The 25,079-nt window shown below is 43.0% G+C and overlaps 1 protein-coding gene across 3 annotated transcripts in view; it reads left to right on the top strand.

Moving 5' to 3' along the window:
- Window positions 1-25,079, top strand: part of LOC126920921 (Krueppel-like factor 6) — a 289,042-nt gene that overhangs the window by 15,623 nt on the left and 248,340 nt on the right. The window contains exon 1 of one of the 3 annotated variants that reach the window (XM_050731930.1): window positions 18,717-18,857. The exons of the other annotated variants lie outside the window; for them this stretch is intronic. Coding sequence (XP_050587887.1) covers window positions 18,852-18,857 — 6 coding nt within the window. The 5' untranslated portion in view covers window positions 18,717-18,851. Of the gene's footprint in view, window positions 1-18,716; window positions 18,858-25,079 lie in introns of those variants that run through there. 3 annotated transcript variants of the gene reach the window in all.

The following is a 25,079-nucleotide window of genomic DNA, read 5'->3' as shown; positions in this document are numbered from 1 at the left end:
TCATTGTATCTATTTCTACTAATTTTAATACGGTTACGGTGTTTTATCGCCGTTTCTTGCTTTTCCTCGGTACAACGCGGCTGTACAATCACGACACACCGAATGCTACGAAAAAATTTCGTACCCTTTTTTTAACTAGCTGCCGCAACACGAGGAAATTTGTTGCATGAAATTTCACGCAGAAATTTCGTGACATATTTACACATGATTTCTCCTCGTTTTTATCCTTTCCCCCCTTTTTTTCCCTCGTACTTCTGTCGGTCGCTCAATTACGAATTGGCAAGCGGACCCGTTATAAGCAACGCGATTTTATGCAAAATTTCCGCCGTGACGAGATGCCGCAACTTCCATGAAATATATAGCACGTGTCACGTGCAATTTGCATAATGCAACATCGACACTTCTTCGATGTACCGAAACGTTATCTTTATACACGTCGTATCGTTTCATATCACGGATCATTGGATTATCGAGCGAGCGGCTTAAACGAACATCCGATAATGGTGAATTCGAGGAACTGAAACTGTCTCGTAAATATCGATAAATAAGGACTACCGAAAGTATTACAAACTTCCGTCTCCTGCAATTTATTGCCATTCCCCTTTATCGCGAGTTCAGGGTAATATTCAATGGGCATCGCTGTAATCATTTCGATAAAAGCTGGTTTATATCGAAATCTACAGGCTCGATATCCTGTTGGTACGTATAAGGAAAGTTTCTCAAGTTTCTACCCTCCGTTACCTCTTGGCAATCGACAAATTTTTTCCTCATCCGGAATAGCTATCTATCTTCCTTTTTTCTCGCTCTTCCGTTTCGTTAACATTCGCGTTCCCAACCCGTGTATTTTTTTTCCAGCTTGCTTTATTCAACTCGGATACGTTACTCGAGTTACCGATTTAACTGGTTTATCTGAAACTTTATTATTCGTCTCTAAATTCTTCCGGCTGATCGGCTGGGAATATCTTAATGCAGACGGTCACAGTGTGTTACGCAAATTAGTTAGCGTAGCAGAGCGTAACTTTCAAATTATATACCATAACGTGGCTCGCTAATTAAGAAAAGCGTCGAATAAGCGGCTGCATCGGGCATTCGATACGTTCGATTTCTCCCGGTTATGCCACTCGGCTTTGTTACTCTTGCTGGGATATTTCGAGGGCGAAAGAGGAGACGTAGAGGCAAAACCAAAGAGAAGAAAGAAGGATACAAAGAGAGATGCACCGCCAGGTTACGGGTCAGCCGCGGTGGGGCATTAATAATCGTTTACAATCTTTAAAGCAGGGTGTGGCGAGTGCGTTAACCCTCCTTTTCTTCCTCTTCTTCCTTCTGTTCCTCCTACTCCGGCTTCCTCTCTGCTTTTTCTTACTCTCCTTGCTTCTTCGTGATCGTCCGTGGCGCACCGGATGGACAAAACACGAGGAAAAAGTCCTGGCTTGCCTTCGTAAACCAGTTGGACGTATATATCGTGAAAAAAGGATAATCAATGGCGAAAGGGTACACACTCGATCTGTAGTCGTTTTATCGTCATGACGATTTCGCTGGCAGCGCAAGGGGCAGAATTTATTTGTGGATCATTGAAAATCGTTTGCGTGGCTGCTGAACTACAAATCGATTCCAGCGACTTCTTCGATCGCGACTTTATCGTTTTTTAACGTAGAATACGTTAAGAATACGTAGTAACGTATCGTAGAATACGTAGTTTCATAGATTATCGAACATTTTAACATATAGCTATAGGTCTCGATACGTTGAATTTTGCGACTAAGGCTAAAACGTGGTTCTTTATCCGAAGTGCGAACGTTTAGATAGCTCGATGGTTCATTTTGGAAGTAGGGGGTGACAATTACAACTGAGAAATTAACATCGCCGGGAAACTCGACAAACCGGTATGCCGGTAAATTTCGCCGATTGCACCTCGACCCCTTCGAATAAACAATTTTTAGTACAAAGTAAGTAAGTTTCTTAAGAATATTTATTTAATCGTGCATGGCCACTCGGCCTGGTCAATTTACGCGGAAGAATTTCGTCGCGCACCTGCGACGTTATTCTTCGGTGGAGCTTCCGTTCGCACGCGTTTGATCCTTCTCGTCGATGTGTTTCGGCAATTTTACGAACGCGAACCTCGTCGTTTCATCGTCGACGATTATCGTTGGCGCGTTAGAAAGCGTACGACCGTGTCCTGTATAATATAGGACCTTAATGAGGCTCGGTGTTTAAGAGCTCGAGGAAAAAATGAATTGCGCGACAGAAGATACGAATCGAAAAACGAATCGATGTCGCCGCGGTGGTTGAAAGAAATTCTTGCCGTCATTTCCCCTTGCGGTGCGTTATTAACGACGACGATAAATATGCGCGTTCTTTTCGCAAGTGCGACGAATCGGCGATCGCGTCCACCGAGTCCTGGCGAGAAAAAAATTCCCCTCGAAGGAACGGGTTCCTCGAGCACGTGTGTCCCTATCGGTTGTCCCGTGAAAATCGGTCGTCGGCCCCTTGGTCACCTTCTCCTCTACGAACGGCATCGCCATTAACCACTACCACAGCCACCTGCAGCGACGAATCAGCATATTTAGCGTCGAGCCGAATTTAATAGAGGCCATCGCTCGGGCGTGCATCACGCGGTTGCATTCGCGAGACGCATCAATAATATTCGCCCCGTGATGCATAGCATTATGTATGCATACTAACCTCTCGCGAATCCTTTTGGAATTCAATTCGTGTTTCTGCCGTTTGTTCGTTTATGTTGCCGAGATACGTTTACGGTTTAAACGTTGAAACGCATTTGCATCGTGACGCGCATTACTCGACACTTAGTACGGTTATCGTTCGTCGTGACCTTCCTCGATATTCCGATTCGATTCAATACAATTTCGTTGTCGTACAAATAACACCGCATAGTATTATCGAAGGTCAAATACAATTTTCATAGCTCCATTGTCCTACGCGTTTACTCTTCGAAGTTATCGGAATCGTGTGGAGACATCGCCGAATTTAATTATTCACGCGGTCGAGTATCGACGACGTTTCGAATGCTAAAATTACACGGCCGTCAATGAAGTTTGAGTAATACAACGTTAAATATTATTTGTATCCGTTGTACGCGGTGCGTGCTTAAAAAACGTGCTATAAATATTGACGTTACTGGAGCTGTACGTCGGCGAGGCAATTAATAAAAATATTTTTCGTCACAAATGAACGTTTGTCGGTTATATATCACGGCCAACCAGTGGGATACTCAACAACCGTGAATACCTACGGAATAATAAATTCCGCTAAAGGGTGGAGACGGCTTAACGTTCGTAACACGCATTGCTCGCGGATATATTTTTCTCTGGGAGACATTAAAAGCCAAACGAAACCCGTACGGCACCGCCGACCTGGGTACAGTACTCTATGGACGTGAAAAATGAACGAACATCGTGCCACGATTCATCACCCGCGTACCGCTCGCAGTCCTTGTGAAAGTGATGCATGCTTCTTGTCAAAGACGATACGTTGAATACCATTCGTTCAGCGGCTCAAATATACCCGGTAATGCACCTAATTTCCATTCGTCTTATCGTTCGATACCGCGTTACAAAATCTCTTATCCGTCTAAGATCAGTGAATCCCAGGTTTTCGTTGAAAGAGAATATGGGTGTGTACCTGGAATTCTTCGAGATATTTAATAGCCCGAATAAAGATCGAAAACGCGGTCTTAATGGAGAATCTTAATCGTTCGTTTAGAACATTTTTATATTCGCGTTTAATCCTCACCGTCTACCCGTCGTAAGTTCGTTTTTCGCTGCTGTTTATTGACGACCCTATTAAACGTAGGAAATTGGAAGTATTAAAAAAGTAACGTGAGCTTCACGATCACAATCTCGCATCGAGATTCCAATTTTAGGCGCGACTGGGTCGTACACATTCTTTTGACACGTTTTTACCAGGTCAGCTTAATAAAAACCTTTAGCTCTTCGTATCTAATTTCATACATTGACGAAGAAACGCTGTAAGAATAAAAGAGAAAAGCAACCTTCCTATCTCCTTCTCCTCGCCATTAAAAAAAATCGATAAGTTCGATTTTTTAATATCATGCTTTAAGCTGTCCGGAACACGTTCGAAAGGTAAACCTTAGGCCTTTATACGACGGTCGTTATTTCAACGCGCAATGTGCTTACACCGTCCGCGTATACAGCTTCGCCTTATTTTTATTGCCGCGACGCAGCAATTTTTGTCTTTTCTCTTATCTGCCGCGCGCCAAGCACACGATACAGGAAGATTGTTCGTGGTGTTTTGAACGTGACGCCCACGCGATATGCGTGCAGGCGTGCACCGGTACCGTGCCGGTTAATTGTTCCGATGGATTTAAAGTCGGCGTCCGAAATAAATGAATGTCGCTTGCCAAGGTGCGCGGTGCGGTACGATGCAACGAGGTATATATGGTCGTCACGGATTATATTTCTTCGGGACGTACTTATACGTGAGTGAAACTTCGGTACAGTTTTCACATTTTAATCATTCTCATCTACAGAGCAGCCGTTCCAAATCTGAATTTAACTCGAACGCGAGATTATTATGGGACAATCTTTACTTAATAGTTTCCGTTGCGATCTAAAATGCGCGCGATTGCGAAATTCTAATTGGCTGCTCCATCGGTTGTTTGTTGCTCAAACTATCGAGAAGCGAATATATTTAAATACTCGAGAATTTGAAATTCAAGTCGAGCAACGCAAAGCTGTTTCATCGAGTTGATCTCGACGCTGTTTCAACTTTGTTTAGATACGGCTTGTACATAAGCTATCTTATTATCATGCGACCTTGACTCGTTCTTTTTCTTTTGCTTAAGTATATCAGAAGCGTTAGAAACGTGGAGCGATCAGACGCTTGGAAATTTTAATAACTTCTCTGTTTATCTTTGCCATTTAATCGAATTTCTTCGACGAATTCACGAAATTTTATTATATCTTCACGTGCAACGAATATCAAAGGCTTCCGTCGCAATGATTACTCGACTGTCTCGATGAATCGATGCTCGCAGCTCGAGGCAAACGTTCCGTCTGAAAAGGCGTGACACGAACAGCATGTACGTACGTACTCTGTAAATTGTATTTTTCTTGATTTCACGGTCTTGTTCGGTATGTCAGTTGCGAATTTCTCGGGATGCGAGTACAGGCAGGCACGGATTTCTACGAGTGTATTATCGTAATCGTAACGAATGATCCGACGAACGTAATAAAAAGTATCGTTTACGTAATGTCGAGAGGTAAAGTCAGATTGAACGATGTTATCGAACGCATAAATTCGACAACGTAGAATTTTAGCGAAATCGACGAGGCATGCTCTTACGCGATATAAAAGCGAGGAAAGTTGGCGCAAGTCCTTTTTGGAGATAAGACGTTAAATAACGCGACCTTCAATTAGCAAGCATTCACGGAAGTCGAGTGACAATGCATTTCTTATCGTACTTTAAGATTTGTATGTTGTTCTCTTTGATCCGAACCACGCATTTAGCGAAGACTCGAGACAGAGAGAAGGACCGAGAGAGAGAGGAAAACAGTTTGTTCTATATTTAAGACACGGCACGTGTTGGTTATTGCACAACGAGTGCAACATTCGTTCTAACGTAGCTATAGGCCTCCGTCGCGGGTTCTGAAATACACACGGTGAACTGTTTACGGATCAATTTAATTAAACATTCGGAGACAGGTTTTCACTGGATTCCAGACATAGTCGATGAAATTCATGATACTGAGGTATGTACGCGCGTACTATCGAAGTAACAGATCGAGTTGATAACTGTTACACAGTGACGAGGATCGTTTGCATATTCATGCAATCTGTAATTAGAATTATTCGTTTAAATCTTTCAATAAGCGAGGCGATGATTAAACAAAAAAAAAAAAAAAAAAAAAAAAAAAGAAAAGAAAGAAGAAAAGGAGAAAGGAAGAAAAGAATGACGAGAAAATACGCGCGTACATGCTTTCTTGATCGAGCAAACATTCTTTTTTTTTTCAGATATCCGTACGCGTTACCTATACTCATCGCGATCGTTTAAAACAAATGTAAATATGTTAGCAATAAATTATTCGCTCGTAGTGTACAGATTTTATCGTTAGGTAACTTATAGCTTGATCTTGGTTTTCTTTATGCTGATGTGCGCGTCTAGACGGTACGGCCAACAGAATGTAACGCGAGTTCAACGTAGGTAGATGTGCACCACCCTCTTTTGTTATCGATCGATAGTTACGAGTGGATACGATCATTATAAGAATGTCTTACTCAAACTATTTATACGGTGTCACTTACCTGTTACGGTCTCGCGATACTCGTGATATCGTGGTCAGTCATAAAGAATATTTCCTGTTTCGCGCGATATAAATTACCCGTGATAACCAATAGACATAATTTAAATTCATCGATAGCGAATACGAGCGACCTGTTAAAGATACGCCAATTATAATCTGACAATTAGTTACAAGATTGGAAGAGGGATTTTTAAAATAGCTGTGTCTCGTTGAACGGCACTATCGGCAGGTTTCTACTATTTCGTTTAACGTTGCATTCCACTGTGGCGAACGACATTACGTGTCTTGGAAGGTTTCCATATGCAACGAAGGAAACCATTTCAGACGCACATCGTGAGTATTGATCGCGCGGAGATACCTCACGAGTTTGTAAAATGAACCGTAAGTTGCGTTTCCAGCGTATGATAGACATTTCCCCTGCGCCCATGCGATCATAAAACATTCATGCAAAAAGGATAATAGCGGCGCCGTGCTCTATCGCGTCGAACTTTCGTTGAACGCGTGTATTCCGGTAAAAACTGACAAACAATCGGTCGTACAGACATCGTATCGATTGTCTTCAATGCGAACGACTTTTTCACTCGAACGAATCTTTTCGATCTAAGAAATCTTGAGGAGAATTGATAAATATGAACGCGATGCTGTCGTTGGTATCGTTTTATGGTTGAAGCGTTAGGGAATGCAGATGTTCCGGAGCATGTCGCGGACGTGTTGCCTCTGATTTATACTGCATTAATTTTCAAGTAACATTGCGGTTGCACGAAGCCATAACCCGCAGGGTTGTGTGCACGCGTATATACGCGCGCATGCATCTTGTTCCATGACTGTAGGATACCAACAACTCACGTGCTGGCTCACGGATGCTCGATTATCACTATCGGACGACTTCGATCGACTTTTCGATCGTGTTCCGTGTAAAGGGTGTGAACACGCATGGCTTGCCGATTCACGAGGATCCAATCTTGTTGCCGACGGTTTCATGCGTCCAAACGAACGCGTTTTATTCCAATTTGTTTACCATCTTCGATCGATGACAAAGGATTTATCGGTCCGTAGAAATAATTTGCTTTCGACTGGCAATAATCGATATCGCTTTCGTGAAAGCGCGCACGGAGAAATGTCGTAAATAATTGCGCGCGCGTTTTAACGGTCACGTGGCAAGCAAGAATTTTGCAACAAGGAATGCCCGCGATCAAGAGAAAAATAATTACCATCGTTGAAATTTACGGTCGTGTATCATTTTCAGTTTTGCAAAGGGGACAGGGTAAATACAATCTCGTATATCCTTTCAGCGAAAGGCGAATTCCGATGATATAAAAACAGGAACAATGAGTCGCGTGAATTTTATACGACAGAACGGCCGAGGAACGTCTTCTTTCTTTGGCGGCCTCGTACCAACGGGATGGCCATCTTTTAATTTACGAACCGTTAATGTCACGTGGTTCGGTACTAAAGTCGATGGAGTTGCACTCCCGTTTAGGCGGAAGATTTAAAGTCGGATGTAAATTTGGCCAACGTTAAAAAAGTGCCAAATTTTTTGAAACATCTCGTCGACCGATTCGCTTTCACGACGATATAAGTGCATTTACCGTGAACGCACGTTCCAACGGTTTTGTACTCAGCATCGATTTGCCATTGTTAACGATAAGCACTCGCGGCAGTTTTTTTTCTAGATCGTTTGTCACACTTTTATAAACGTTATGCAACGCCGATCGTTTTCTTCTTGTTCGCTATTTAATTGGACCGATTTGGATTCGACGTTTCTACTTTGTGGCATTTATTCTTTTTTCCTATTGTTCCTCTGTTCAGCCTGCGATTCCCGTGCAAGCATATTTCTAATAGTAACTCACGTCGCCTTTTATAAAAAGGATTTCCTTTCGTAACTCCCTCTCGAGCTCTTTCCACGCTAAATTGAGTTAAGATTCGTGACGTCTTTACGATTCTGTCACTGGTACATCTGTAAGTCGCTTTGTAAAGTATATTACTGCTACTGTCGGTGATAAATAATACATCCACGATGTACTTCGTCGTAAAATTTTGTGAATGACGCGGTTGAGGCCTCGACACCCGTCATCGTATTAAAACAGATATTCAAGTATCCTGACAAAATTAGATATATCGGTTCTAAATATCTCGTCTACGATTCGCTGTAATATATTATTTTACGGCAAATAATTTGTAGTCGTGAAAGTAATATATTTAAATTGAATAATTTTCATTGACGATTTATAAGGTCTGCGATGTTGTCGTTGCCAAGTTAATAGGGCCACTTCTCCTATAATATGGTCGTAAGGTCGGCGAACGTTGACCATAAATAAGGCGCCCACGAATATTTCCTCGTAAAACCGAACAAACACGAATTGCGTCTATGATGTAACACGTGCTACCGCTATGGTATACGATATTATTCGGATCTCTGTGTTCTTCGAGCTGGAGCGTACAACTCCGCAAAGCATATAGAATCACCAGATATGAAATGACTTGTGTTCCTGCCTGTCGCAATTTTCTTCCGCTTATCTTCATTATTTAGATTGTCGTGAGATAACAATGAGCATGTGCTTCATACTCCGTAGCGTTACCGTGCCACAATAATTTACATTCGAGGCGTATGTACATCAAAGTTTCCCCTATCCGTGGTATTGTCTCTGCTCTCTATCGTTTTTCTCCCGTTTGTCCCTTCCTGTTTCCCTCTTCGGTTTTCTTGCAACCGTCACAACGATTTGCTGTAGCTTCATCATTTTCCACATGATATATCCAGATCGGGAGAGCAAATGGCAGGGCCACTTTGTCGTGTCTCGAACGATCGTGACAGCTAGGCTCGCGTTCGGCGAATATCTCGTCTTTTTGTCGGATAGCCTTTGTACGGGAACAGCTATCGATCCTCTAAACGGCGTGTTCGCGATTGGATATGGTCGTTTGGACATTTATCGACATGGTCGGTCGACGGAAAGCGTCGTTTCATGAAAATGCGAGTCTAGTCATAAAGCGCGCCATGTAAGCGCGCCAGGTTCGTTCAGACAGAGGAGACCGATCGTCGATTCTCCTAGAATTCGATAAGTAGCTGTATCGACGTCAATTTACGCGGTTGACACCGATCGCACGGTCCAACCGTTTGTAAGAAACGATTTTATCGACTCTGTCGACATCCGTCACTGCCGACCGCGTGGACAAGGTTCATCGGTGGAACGGCGGAATTCATGTCTTTCTCCCGGGACGTATATGTCTAGAAACATTAAACGTTAACAGAAACATTGATTACACGGCTCCTGTCTCATCGTACAGCACAAGAGGATTTCGCATCGCCCTGCGGAGACTCGCGCCTTCCAGCGCGTGTTTAAATTTTATCCATGGAACCATCGGAATCATCAATTCGGCTAATTAACGCGTTAACTTATGGCCACAATTATAACGCGCTATTCTTAGATCTTGGAATCTACGTGGATCTTGGAAATAACGTCTTCGCGTTTCAATTCAATAACGAGACGTGGCGTTTACAGTGTTGTTATTCTCTAATTATCAACGTTCATACGGTGTTGAAGAGATTTTCATGGTAGAAGGAAACATATTTCGTTTCCTGATAAATTTCCCGGCTAGTTGGCAGGAAAGAAATGGAAAAGGCGGATCGGACGGCAACGCGGTCGAGGGAATTTGCTTCGTGCGCTTAAGTATGTATCTAATGGAGAAACAATAACCAGCGGGATGGTCGTAACAGGAAACATTAAAGTAGTCTGCTACGAAACGGCCACCACGATTATGCGTTCTTCCGAGCCGCGTATCGTCTCTTACGTTCTTAATTCTTGCAGCTCTCTTTGTTCGGCGTGCGCTAATGACGGGTTTCGTGCACAGCCGCCGATCTATTTAGAGGGCAAATTAACTCGACTGAACTCTCGGCAGTGCTAATGAAAAGTGTTTCTGCTCGTTGGCTATGCTTGCGGTAAAACCACGCTGACTCGTGCGCGACGCTTATTTCATTTTACGCGATCTCTTTGTTTTTCACGCGACAACACCAGCTGATCCTTATCGATATCTTCCGACTCAAAGACGTTGTCTGGTAAGTAAATTTGATTCTTTCAAACTGATAATCGAGAACGTTGCTCGAGTAAGTTCGAGTAATTCGATCGTTCTACTCGTCAGTTTGCATTCTATCAAAGTTTCACGTCTTTAGCGTCGTTGCTTTAGGTTATCGTCTGTTGGCACAAGCCAAACGTGTCTATGGGATCGACTATGCGGGAGCTTGAGAAGTTGTTACAATCTAGAAAGATAAGCGTATCTCTGAACAGCGTTTTTGAAACATAAAATGTGCCGTCCACTTTGAAACCTTTCGAGTCTATCTAAAATTTATCAAACGATCCATTCGCTACACGATTTCTAAGTAACTTACATATGCAAATTACGCGTGTTATTCGCGAATAACACTTTATATTGTCACATGCATAAAAATGGAGCTGGAACGCGAGGGAACGGCAAAGAACATTTCGTGTTGGAAGATCATTGAATTCCGCGATCTCTAGGGCCGTATGCATACGTATATGGATACATCGATAAATAAAAGCTAAAAAGTTCGCGAGGGTCTCGTGTCGCAGTGCATCAACGTGGTGGGTGAAACGAAAAAAGAAGGTAAAACCGGTTATACCGCCAAAACCGGAAAGATTTCTTCCGCACGTTGCCGCCCAAAACGGACAAATGGGGCGAGGTAGTTGAGCCACTGGTACACGAATAAAAGAAATACCAACGAAAATCAATGCTTTTGTCAAACGATATTAAGGAACAATCGGATCACAAGAAAAAATCTTATTTGATGCCGCAGGGCTAAAGAGGTTTCTCGCGACGTAGAAAGCGTATTGCTTTTAACTAAGGTATATTTGAAAATATAAAAATTGGAACGAGAAGATTAAATAACTTGAGACACGGTTTGCTTTATGGAAAGTAATAAACGATTAACATAGATATAAAGTAAGACGATACAATATCCGATTAGATTTATGAGTTTCTCGAATCAGTTAACATTTCATAACAACTATTTAACAACCATGAAAAATAAATATGACATTCTTAAAAAACAAATCGATGATCGTAATACTTTATTGCTTCTAAGTTGTGCCGCGTGTGGCTAAAAGCTAAAGGTCACTAACGCCGTGTGTGACTTTTAACGATATTGCGTATCCGAATAAATCGATAACCATGCAATTAAAACGCTAATAACGTAATTTACGGCTTACAAGGTGACGTATGAATTATCGTTCGACTCGCGACATGAGTTATTACGTGAATAATTATCGAGTGCCGATGAAGAATTCTTCGTGATTGCTTTGGAGAAAGCTCTGATATAAATTCTGTATCGATCGAACGAGCCTCCAATTTAAAGTTGGGCATTAATGTTTATTAATGATCAATCAAACCTCTTGCTACCGACAACCACCCGTTGCAGCTTATTTCACGAAAGATCAGCTTAATTGTTGAAACTTAAATTACCCGGTTGCCCTGGGAACGTAAAAAATGTAATAAATTTTTACCGGAACCTGTTCTCGAAAATTTTCATACCACTTTGTGATCTTTTGAGCGTAATAAAATTATATGTACCGCGCATCAAATATTTCATATTTCATCAGGAGGAAAAAAAGCACAGAGTAACAGTATGTGTATTCTCAGTTTTCTGAAAGTACCACAGAGAGGCAATTTCAATTACCTCTTCGATGTTTAAAGTGTTGCCACGGAATCAGATGGTTGCATATAACGCTGCCTATATCCGACACGAGTGATAAATGTGCCAAAGACACGAACAAAGTGATAATATACTCGTACGCTTAACTCGTAAACAGGTGTATATCGAAACGATCGTTAATCGATGAAGGAAATTTACTATTGCACAATCATATTCGTAAAGAAGAATTCAAATTCGGATTAAAAGAAGCGACGTTAACGATAGGGAATTATCGACGGGAAGTTTGATATGAAGGAAAATCGCCGAGGAAACGAGGAGACACGAAAAGCGAAAGTACGAAATTATCGATAATACCTACAAGAAAGTTGTATCATTGGAGGGTCATTAGCGAGCTTCCTACGCGCACGTTAGCCGTCATTAAGGTTTATTAGCACGGAATTAATGCCGGTTGCGATCGCGAATATATCCTCGACAGAACGGTAACTGCATTAAATGTGCTGTCTATATCGGAAGAATTAATCCGCGAGATCCATTGCTACGATTTATCGCTGCTTTGATGTTGCACTCGTTTCAAGAACGATTTATGCCACCAGTTCGCCATTGGAAAAATAAGAAGGCAACGTTGGCGCGTTCACGTCGATTAATATTTGAACGCGTTCCTTCCCATACGTCGTAGATCTGTTTTCATCGGTAACTGTTACGATCGTATATCGCGATATAGTTCTCACGTCACGTCACTTTCAATTTTCCACTTTTCAGGAATTTTCAAGCTATCGTCGAGTTCGCGAAGAACGTACGGCGCTCGGTATCGCGTTTCAATAAAATGCTCGTTACGTAAAAGGAATCCTGAGTAAGAAGCATGCTTGTGCGATATGTCCGTCCATAATTATCAAAAAGCGAATTGCAAATGCAAGATATATCGCATTCCTTGCGTATCGTAGGGTAGCGGTTACACCTCTTGTTAAGAGTTCTCGCCTTATATCTCAGTTGGAAAATGATTTATTAAATTCTTGAGCGTAGAGATGTGTAGTCTTACTATCTCTTGGCCAGTTACGTGTCTGTTTGTAATTAAAATCGCCACTCATCGTTAGCTCTTATAGCTGCCCAATCGAATAAACTATAAGCGTACATTTCTGTAAATCGTGCTCTTGCATTATTTTACCTATCGATATGAGTATTGTTATTCGAGGGACATTGTTATTACGAAAGAAGTTAAACTGCATAGGATCGCGATAACGTAACATTAACGGCGCGATATGAAAAAAAAATTGAAATAATTTCAGGAAGAGTCGGAATAATTGATAATCCAATTCTTCGGAGAAATTTCGATCCCGTTCAGCGAGGTTACGTCCGTTGTAGTTACGGGATTTCACGATATCGTACGGTGAACCGGTCCACGGAACGTGATCGTCTCAGCATGAGGCCCTGGTGGGTGACTTCCTTGCGGCAACACTGAATAATTGTTGTTCCTTTTATGTCTCGCGCACTGTATCGTTGCGCGTCGCTACGGATCGCGAATTTTATTCTTGACTTTCGGTGGGTGTGAATACTCTTGTTACGGAATCGTCTCGTTTATCCGACACTTACGTGTCGCGTCTGCAATTGATGTAACGTCTCGGATACTAAATTCGAATCTGTCGCCCGATAAAGGAATTACTCCGACTTTGCGATGTACACACGGTCGTTTCCTTATTCGACACAAATTTCCTACATCGAGGGAAATCCGAAGTTCGTGAACGTAATAGTAAAGATCAAAGATGCATCCCTGTTGAACCCTTTGAGAATAGAGAAGCTACGATTTTACGTATCATCGTTGTTTAAACTCAATTCCTGTAAAATGAGAACGTAATCCAAAGTGCATATGGGTGAATCGTATCTCGCGTTGGCATTTTACGAGCAACTGAACGATGCTCGCCACCAAAGTTACACGTGTTTTGTAATTCGAATGTCAGACATTATTTTACGTCCGTTTTATAGCTGACTACGCGATGTCTGTTGAGATCATATATTGCCGTTTCTATCTCTAGGGTTCCATCAAGCCGTTACGATTCGTTCGGACAACAGAATGGATTCAGTGGATTTGCGTTGTGTTCAGTGGTAAAGCGTTCTGTTAACTTCCTCTGCGAATACGCACGGCACACAACGTTCAAACATAAACTTCAAGCGAATTAACATCCTTACGTTCTTCTCTTTCTTCCTTTAATTTCTTCGTACGACATCGGAGGCAACGCATTCAAAAAATATTCGCAGCTCTCGACTTAAGCTTCGTTTGAGGTGTTATCGAATTTCAAGTAGGAGTCGAATCGTTGGGAATTTTTTTCCGACCGCAGAACGTTCGAAAAAGGAAACTTCGCAGCGTTGATTTCCTCGAGTTTATCGTACGGAATGTTACACCTTCATTTTATCATACCGGTAAAAAGTGTTTCTGCAAACCGTTGTTGCGTTGAACCGTGGAAGACGGTTTTTGTTTCTAGCGTTTCGCCGTGTCACTTCCTAGCACGTTCAAACGCATCTGTGTAATTTCATCGGTACATTCCACGCGTGGTGCACGAGAGTCGCACGCGGTAAACTTGCCAACTTTCACGAATTCTCCACTCGGATAGAATCTAAAAAGAGTTACGGAAGACGATGGAAGGATCGCCGATAGAATCGGCTATCGATTTGTTTAGAGATCCCCACGAGTTAAGCTTCGCGGTGTCAGATTGTTTAGGTAACAGGTAGGTTGACACTTGGATAGAAGGTATGCGAGCATCCTCACGCGCCGCAGGTGTTCTCTCGTGAGTTTATGAAGTCACTTCGATAGCCAAGCACGCAGTAACCAAGCATGACAAATGGTTAGTGTACATTGACTTCGAGTTAGCTTTGCCCTAACGCACCGTTGACTTAGACGTCTTGGGAATGTCTGACTCTATCTCCCGATTGCGAACTCGACAACGCACGCTTGTAATTTTCATCGGTTAATAACTCGTATACACGTTTCGTATCTGACGCGATGTTTGTGGAGACGAGGTCGCTGATTTTTGCGTTGGCTACACGTCACCGACAGGTGGAAAGGTATCGGTATTTTAACGATAACAGAGGCTCGAGAACGAGTCAATGACTAATTGAGGTAGGAGTTACGAGACGAAGGAAGATTCAAGTTCGACGATTTTTACGAACGTTCGCAATTACAGGTTCAGCCGGTGTCTGTTGTTCTTGGTTTATTGTCTCCGCTGATATAGCATATCGTTCGAGTAACCGGTTCCTTGTTACGTGTAATTGGAAACTCGAGAACTACTTGCACATGCAAACCGAAATGATTAACAGATAGCAGAACGCTGACCCTGTGCAAGCGTAGAAATACGATAAGGACAGTTATCGGTTGTTGCTACTTGCATCGTGTCTGGGAATTCTTGCGAGCGCACGAATAGTTCATGCTCGAAGCCTCGAGTGATTTTCTGCGAAGTTTTTGTACGTTCCATTGGTAACGCGGCGTGTCCATCGTCGACGTTAATCTAAGCTCGCCGGTCGAAACGTGTCGAAATACGATGCGATAACTTATTCCGTCCGACATTGCCTCGGTTTGAACGATTTACCGAAGCAATTTATCCAACGACCTGCAATTATATTCGTTCCTTTATCATTTTCATTTCTGCTAACATTCCTGTCTACGCATACTTGAAAATGAACAAATTACCGGTGAAACATACCGTTTAAATCAAGTCGTACGTAGCTTACGCAGCTTATGCAGTACATTACAGATAGCTTTGCCGATTAATGGAAATCGCGATACTAAGCAGCGTATTGAGATAGTAAACTAAATAAGCGTTTAGAAAACAATGTCATTCGACCGATAAATCCCATCGAATGTACCAGCTGGAGTTCTGCAGCAACGGTTGGTCACTTTTGTCGTATCGCTCATGGTTAATGGCACGATCGGAACAGGGTTGAAAGGTTCTTTATCGTTTATCGGCTTTATCAGTTACTGGTTACTTTCCTGGTTGCGTCATGTGGTTGGAGACCTTCGCGCTGGTCCATACGCGGACACCCACGTGGATTGGATAAAATTGCCCGAGTCGAGTCGCATATCGCGCGTATTCTTCGCGAGTCGGATTACTCTGCAGCCAAGTTAATTACGATAACGTGATGTGGCTACGATAAATATTGGCGCGTAAAATCGAACAGATTTCAGTTGAAAGATCACGACCTCTTACGTAAGTCTTCTAGCGCCTATCTAGCAACGAACACGTGAGATTCGACCCGGCCGCCAGGCTTATTAACCAACGGGAAAATTGGCAATTCCGCTTCGATACAGGTGGATAGTAATCTTCCAAGACGTTCGACTAACGTTATGTAAGTTTTTATTAGAGGCGATTGATTTTATTTGACGCGGTACGCCGCACCGGGTCCTCTTTAGCGGCCTCGTGTTTATATCGAGTTTGATTTTTACATTAGATTCCAAGCTGGATGAACGTACGGTTAGACTGACGCGATCGAATCGGCAGATGACGGCCGAGAACAGACGTTACAAGTTTTTGCCGGCATTATATGCATCGGGGCATGTGCCGCGGCACGCACAACCTTTTTGCAGTTTCATAATATCGTTTTTGCCCATTCCCCTTTCTTTTTACATCGTCTTCGTGAAGTTGTTTACGTCTCGATCGAATTTCTATCGATGAGCGTTCCGGCGAGCCGACCACTTACAAGTTTCTAAATCACCCTTTCTTCCACCGTGCCAGATTCGCATTACGTATTACGATGTCTATTTGCTTGTTCAAGATCTTATTTAAAGCGGTTCTTCGTAGAAAACCTTGGATACTACGTGTACGAAACTTTGCGCGTCCGGTAAAGTCTTGGACGGATTTGCGAACGAGAATAAATTATTCCACCCACGTTTCCCGAGGATGCGTTCTACTTTATCGAGACTCGCTCGAAATCCACTTCCGAGGACGCGAATTTCATTTTTCATTCCTCTTCTTCTTATGTACGTTCATTCTTAGAAATGTTTGTCTCCATCAAACAGTGGCAATAAAATATGTACCTATTATGCAAGCCAGGTCTCCATTTCCTTTCGGCGTGTCTTCTCCGCGTATCTTGGCCGAATTCTTTCAAAGATGAAACTTGACAAATGGGAACGTCAATGGGTACCGCCGACGAGGAATCAATTTTTATTATCGCCGCGTACAACTGTCGAACAATTTCGTCTGGCTAGAATATCTATTACAATTGGACGACGATAGAGTAGATTGTGGCAGTAGGGAGTGTGCACGGTCTGGCGGACCGAGATATAGGTGGGCGTTCTGCCGGATATGGTTCGCCGGAAGTAGGGGGACCCTTGCCACCGACACGCTCCATGCTTCTCGACTACGGCAGGAACGTCATCTACGGTGTAATTCGTTGCTATATCAAATCATTTTATGCTCATTCCGATACCTTTTGCTTTTACGAGTGAAAATTCGTCGATCGAGTAAAAAGTTGGTCAACTCTTGGCTCTCGTTCGGACAGTTGCGAATCTGCGAACTAGAATTACACGTACGCGTCGATTATTATCGGACAACGACGCTGAACGCTACGACACGGTTTTCTTAATGGTTTCCCGGGCACTCCCGCGTTAACTCGCGAAACGAGAACGATAGGTTAGACGCGACCTGTTTGGAGGCGACTGTCGCCGCGTAAAAAGATAATTGTGATCGGCAAGAAAATTACAGATTAGTTACAACCGAGTTAACATGATAAATTTGTCACGCATGATTAATCATAAGCTACAAGCGGCGAACAATTGCCGGAGCACCGTATCTCGAGCCGAAGATAAGAAAGATGCAACGGATGAAAATTGCGAAAGAGATTCGTTAACGGGTGATCTTGCGGAAATTAATTAGAAAGCTTTCCGATTGAAAGCATTTAATCCGTCGTTTTCACTTTCATATTGAAAAACACGTTCTTCCTATTTTCACGATATTATTATTATTCGTTAGACAGTCTACAATCGAAGATTATTATCAAACGTCTATTTTCTCGCGCATTGTTCGTTGAAATAGTCCAACGTTCCATAGCGTCGACAACTTGGCATTTTGCCCCGAGTGCAAAGAAGATGCTCTTGTCATCTTATCAGTAATCGTTTCTAAATCTACGCAAGTCGCGAAACATTCGAGTGAAAAACTATACGAGCGTTTGGTCTCAAAGCTGTTTATCTAGAAGACAGTTGCTCATCTGTTAGGCATTTATTCTAAATGAAGGTGAAACGACAAATTTTGCTCATAGAGTCAGCCTTATCGACGCAAAATCGGAACGTTGAAGGCGAACGCTAAAATATTTGAAATGCTGAAAAACGCGTAAGATTTCAAAATTCTCGGCATTCGAGAAAAATTCGTAGCATCGTGGTAACTCTGTCCCATTGATTGACTCTAAAAATAAACTCGTAGGAAGCATCAGTCGCGCGTCACACCTAACGTACTCGTATTCTCCCGTATGCGTAATACGCTCTACGTGGCTGGCCATCGCGTCTCATTTTGACCAGGTTTTCGACGGCTCGTGAAGAAACGTTCTCGTTAGATACGTTTGGTCGCGTAAAAGTTTGGCTCGTCGTTGCGCGCCGCTCGCTCAGCTGTTTGCGTACGCATGTGCGTTCACGTACATGGCTCGTGTAACTCTCACATCTCGGTACATACGGACGATTGCAGCGCGTACAACAAACTGCGCAGTGTGCAGCGACTGCAGGCACGCCCTACTCCTGTGTCGCACGATACGTCGCGTGGTTCGCCTACATACCGGGTGTCGTTCGTTCCTTGGAAAGTCTTTTGTATCTTTTTTTTTTTTTTGTTATCTGTCGTTCGTCGTCCTCGTGGATTGCTCGATAATGGTTTGTTCACCTGTTGCGGGAAACGCGCCTCCTCTGGATTCGTAGAAGCAATTAGTCGGACCAGATTACGATGGTGGTAAGGAGTAAAAATCGATTAAAACGTAAACTTCGTCTTGCCGCCGTATTACCGCGATTTCTCGTCAAACGTATTTCTTTCTACTCTTACATCCGCAGCTCGTTCCTCCGAGTTCCTCATCGTCTCGCAATTTGTTTCACTTTATCGATATTGAATCGCGTATACGATTAAAAAATTTTATTCGCGAAATATATCGCGCGTCATAGCGGGAAACGATCGAATGTTCGAACTAGTACGTACGATATCGCGCGGCGGCAGCGGTTCGTATGTGGAACGAGTGTATCAGGTATATGTACCTACATATATGTGTAGAAGGCGGTATCGCCTTAAGGTTAACGCAATCGCTGATAGGTAGCCGACGTGGTGTTGCCGTGCCGGGAGACCTTAACGTCTTACACGAACTCTCGGCACCCGGTGTACATCGCGGCGGCGGCGACGGCCGCGGTGTTATGCAACTCGCTTGTTAGTTACTTACTTATGCACTGTTAAGCATCGCCGTAGCTTCTTTAAGCGGCCTAACGCCGACACTGACGTTAGCGTGCACGTCTGTGTACCTTAATACGCGCCTATCCGCGTGTATCTGCATCTGGTAGCCTTCACCTCGTTTCAGCGGACATTTCCGCAGCTGCACCCGACCAAAGGTTTCAACTCGTTTAAACATCGGCTAAGCCTTTATCAACATCGTGGGCCCAGACAATGTATCGTTCTCACCTTCCTTTTCTTCCAATACGCAAGGTAATACCTAGGTTCGCGTAATCCGATTACCTTTACACGAAGAGATAAAAAAAATTCGTTGAAAAACTACGTACGGCTCTTCTAATCTTCGGTTTGATCATCGAAAGATCGTTGGAAACTTTCAGGTGTTGCCCGATATAGTATACGCGGAGAGTATACAACACGGTACGAGTTTCGTCTGGTAAGGCGTTCGAGGCAATTTTCCTTTCAATTCGAAAAAGATTTATGCACCAGTTGGCCAGAAGCGAAATTTCTTGGGACACGATCATTGTGGCTTTTGCGGTTTCCAATTGAGGAGTCAAGTAGTAAAGTGTTTTATATAGGGAGTTATTTCAACGTAAGCAGATACAACAGATTGCTCGGAATTATGGCTCGAGGGAGGTGCGGAGAAATTATTAATTATAACACAATAGCCCTCAACATTTTATATATTATAGATCTCTGTGCTTCTTAATCGATAGCGATTACGGGCTATACCGTAACCACTGTAATCAACCCGCGTATAATGTCGCAACCTCGTGTTTTCCCAGAAAATTACACGCGAAATTCCCTATAAGTATCGAACTTGCAGCAACGAAAAATGTACGTTTGCTCGTACACACTGAAAACACGTTGGAATGCGTGGAATATATTTCTTGATCGCGTGTCCTCGTGGCTTCTTGTCCACGATTATTAGCGGCCCTCTGATGACAGTAATCTCGGATTCCACTCTTGCCATTTCCTCGTATGCGAAATTAATCGAGATTACCAAATTTTACGAGAAGAAAACATGTAAGTGAAAAAAAAATGTAACGTCCACTTCGGAACATCGAAAAGGACGCGACGTGGAAAGTCTCGTGCACCGTCGTCTCCTCCCAATTCCTTTCCGATCGACCACAATTACCAGCGGTCGCATAATTATGGCAATTACGAGTCGCGGAGTTATGGACTGTCGGAATAAATGCAAGCCAGTGCTATTAAAGCGTTACCGTTCTCTGTATATTCGATCTCCGTTGCAGACTCGACCGTCTACTTTAGAGATACGGTAGCTGCGTGTCGGCTTAGATGAGCTCTTTGTTTCTCGCAAATCACAATAACGATCGTATCGAATCATTCTCCACGCTCTACGATACGAATCTCTATTTATCCATACGTTCGAAAATTGTTCGATCATTAGCTACTTATCATCGCCCTGCTTCTTAACTGTCCTAATTTCGTTTTTCAAAAAAATGTAATTAACCGGTGCACATACGTCTGATCGGTGCAAAGGATTACGAATTCACGATAATACGATGGAAGCTTCACTTACAATCCGAAAACAACGATTATGTAGCTTTTTAAGTCCCAAGTTCGCGCGATAATATTAAACTTCATTAACTTTAAACTCAGTCCTCTTCGTTTAGAAACCAGCGAAGATAGAACAGTTAAGAACCAGAGCGACGATATATTATAAACTTTCGAAGATACTTATAATCGATATGGTCGCCGAATAAATCGCGATTACGGAAGAACTACTAAAATTCGTCGCAATTCCGAGACCGCGAAATAGCGAAAAAAGAGACACGAATAAGGAAAAAGTACTTTACTATAAGCTTTCTGTTAAAACAGGGACGAATGGTCGGGCGAATTGTTTACGATTGGATGTTAACGGGGGCGATAAACGTTAGCGTCGAATCGTTTACCGAACCACGAGATTCCGGAACAAATTACTTCGTAACGCGCTCGACGAGTCCATAAATACGTCGCCGGTGCGTTTTTCTGCCGGTACGATTTTCTGTCGTTCGTGGAAAGCAATAGGCTCGCGTTAATCCGGGACAATTTGTCGGAGACTGGTTTCGATTCTGGTATTTATCAGCCGCCGTTGGCGTTCGTCTCCTCTCCGCGGTTTGCTATTTTCTGCGCTGCTTTTCAGCCGCTTTGGCTCGCTGTGTGCATCGTCTGTGTGCCTCGGTTACAACACACGCGTTTGTTCCGCGACAGAGAGACCAAGTTGAAGGTGAATGGCGGGCGTGGCGGACAGTCCAGGTAGGATGAGTGCATCCTGCTTGAACGACGCCTTGATCGTCGTCTTCCTCTCCTCCGTTCGAGAGACCATTTCGTACGTCGAAGGACGGAAGGCGTTCGTCCGAGAAATCTGATGCTGTCTGCCAGCTTGAAACACGGCGAAATAATTATTTTCTTCGGATGAACTATCGAACAAACTTCTTTCGTTATAAACGTATAAGTTGTTAAAATTTGTACGAAAGCTCATTTTCTTGATACATATTTCCAAGCACCTTTTTAATTTTTCAATTTTATTATTATTTGGCAAATATGTATGTATTTCTAATCCTTCTAGTATACATTTGAATCGTTTTATTAATCTTCCTTTCCGCGCAAAAATTGTAGTTATATACGTTTAGATGATTTTCATTGTAATCAGTGTCTCTTCGTCCCACCTAGCTTCTTCGCTAGCTGACTCATCTGCTTTTAACTCAGCTCCGTCCCTCTTGATTCAATTATGCCGAATCATTTCTATTTCTGAAATCAAGAAATCAAGGGTCAACGTACCCGCTATGCTGCCCTCCACGTGTCGTTAAACGGGGCTGCCCTTTGACCCGAGTCTGAAACTCTTGAAATCTCGGGTCTGTGTGATTCTCAGGGTCCGTAGCAGTCCATGGGATAGTCGGTTCGTTCTCTGCTGTCCAGGCTGTACTCTCGATCGTGTACCTCGCATTTATCTCGGTCTGGTTGCTCTCTTTTTTCCACCATCACCGGCATCACCGAGGTTCGAGCTCCATTTTTCAGTCCTGGCTCTTTGTAATGCTGCTCTAAGTGGGAGAGAGCAGCGTGTACGGACGTTAACGAACCAGTTGGCTCTCCTGAAAGGCTGACGGTGTATCGATGGGAGCGGCAAAGCCACTGGTACGTTTGTCCGGTGGAAAAACTGCCCGTGAGAGGTACTAATTTAATAATCTTCATTAACCTGCATCGGACTGGCAGAGGTGGAGGTGAAGGTTGGGGCAAAAGGAAGAAGAGGAAGGAGGTGGAGGAGGATACGACCGTGGAAGGTTGTTGGTAGAGCAGAGTCAAGTACACGCGTTTCTGATGGGCCGTCTACCGAGCAGAATCGAGAGAAACGGGCAACAAGGGAACTCGAGAGAAAGAGAGGGGTAGAACAGACTGTTTGCTCATTAGACCGGATAATTGCAGGTGGGTCCGAGCTCACCTTGCCTCGCCTCGCCTCGCCTCGCCGCGAATCACCTCGACCTCACCTTCCCTCCTACCTCTTCCCATTCTCTCCACCTTTCGTTCAGTTACCGCTCTTGGTGTTCCGTTCTTTTCGAGCAACTCTGACGTTTCTCTCGATCTTTTTCTCCCCTGTTAATCTTCTTCCTTGATCGTTGAAAGGGATTAGCATCGCTCGAACGAGACGATGAGCGAAGTTAAGGAGCGTTTTGCGAAAGTTCGCATCGATTTGTCCTCGATTCAACGAGATCGCGCGAGCATCCGAACGAGGTTGATCTTACGTTGTTTATTAAAGTTGCGTGTTACACCGCGACGTAAACCAACGTAATTTCAAATAAATTCGAGGAGCATCGATAATGGAAACGTCGCTGCGACGACGTCAACGACCAACCAGGTCGTCGAGGCTAATAAGCGATATGGTGTACGGGTGAAAAGTTAATTAATTCTAATAAGTTCTCAATAATATATGGGCGAACTTCACGGAACTTCCTCGTACGGACATTCATTGCCCCTCGTAAAAGTCTCTCGTACTTTCTGGCTCTTATACACCGCGGTTGCGATAGAGAGAATGTAACAGGAATGTAATACTACGGTGTATAACGTACGAGTTACCGGTGAGCGTTCGAGTTTCCTTTAATACAGCCTTTTTCATTTGCGACCTTCATGAAATTATTATTAACCGCGATGAGCTGCATGCGTACGAATATTAATTTCAAGGTTTCGCTTATAGATTTGCAAATTTCAAATATCATCATACTTTTTAATGTTCGTGTCAAACGTTTCCGTAGTTTTAAACGATCGTCTGCTATTCGATGCTTTCGCGAAGCGAACGTTCGTTACACCCGGTTGATACGATATTTTTCAATTTTTGCGTATCATACGAAAAGATATAATTTATTCGACTTTCACCTCAAGCTTTGTTAATCCAACCTACATTTTTTAATACGGAGTATCGCGTAAAGTATTTTTTATTAAGATTTCACCGTGGTATATAGGCCAGGAAAAAGGGAGATCGATTCTTCGCGTGCCAAACGGTTGTAACTTAGCTTAAGAATAGCAGATTATTATGGACGCGATGTAAAACAGTGCTTCTATCTATCTTTATATACTGTATCTTCATATATGCAATCGTAACTTCTCGAAAGCGAAGCATCTGTTCGTATAAGCATATTTTACTGCGTTTCCACGTGAAATGCTCGTAGCTACGTAATAATTACGCTTATCGCCGGAGTGCGACTGTTCTTGATTAGGTAACCGTGACACTTGTCAACGTAACATTAACATTTAACCTTCCTTATCAGCCTTGAACAGAGAATTCAGCATTGTTTCCAATTTATCGTTTACTCAGTCGTCTTTGAAGTACATACTCGAGTAAATGACGAAAACGATTTACAACCGATTGATACACAGCGACGAATTTCCAAAAGCTACAAAAATAAAAATTTGATCGGCAAAAAACTTAATTCAAACGATGTGTTATTTTTTGTATATCGAGTAACTCTGTTTCGTTGTTTATTCGATTGTCGAACATTTTTCTTCCAAGATAAAATTTTAGTTACGTCACGCACGAAATACATCGCGTAATAGAGAACCGAGATGAAAGCAAATCCGTCATATTCTGCGCCAATGCGACAGCGTAACACGTAGAGACGCACGAGGGCGCGGCAATGGCTACGACTGTTGGATCTGCCCAACCCAGTAGATGCCGGGACATTTAAATCGAGAGACAAGACGTTTACGGCTCTCCCGTGGAGGTGGAGCATGGGAAAGTCCATCAGTTCGTTTATCGTCCAACTTTTCCTTTTCCGTGTTCCGTGTTCTCTCCGCCGCGCCACCGCGCATGGAAAGCCGTTTACGACGTTTCTGTCTGGATAGGCATAACCTTGACATTAGACCTAAAGTATCGCCGCGTCAGCGATTGGATCGTCGACAAGGATCGTTGTATGCAGAACGCATCGTACGAGATGCATTGCATCTATAAACTACGATCATTTGTTTCTTCCTACGTAATCTCGTTAAATCTATTCCTCTAAATTTTAACGTTAAAAGCTACCGGCTTTTACTTCGTATTGAAAGTTTTTATACCGCGTTATTCTCGTCCAAGAAACTCTAGCTGGAATGGAAATTAACCCGATTAACAGCTGGAACGTTTCTAACGAAGACACAAGTAAAGAAGTACGAAGTTACAACGGAATCGTTTAGCGATATGTAATATAGAAATAATAAATTACCGATGCTTCCTTCGCTCTTTCTGTTTCTCTCGTCGATATTTTAGACAAA

This window comes from Bombus affinis, chromosome 10, assembly GCF_024516045.1.
Source record: "Bombus affinis isolate iyBomAffi1 chromosome 10, iyBomAffi1.2, whole genome shotgun sequence".
In the NCBI taxonomy this organism is placed as follows: Eukaryota; Metazoa; Arthropoda; class Insecta; order Hymenoptera; family Apidae; genus Bombus; species Bombus affinis.
Note: the sequence above shows the minus strand (reverse complement) of the source record. Positions and strands in the feature narration are given on the sequence as shown.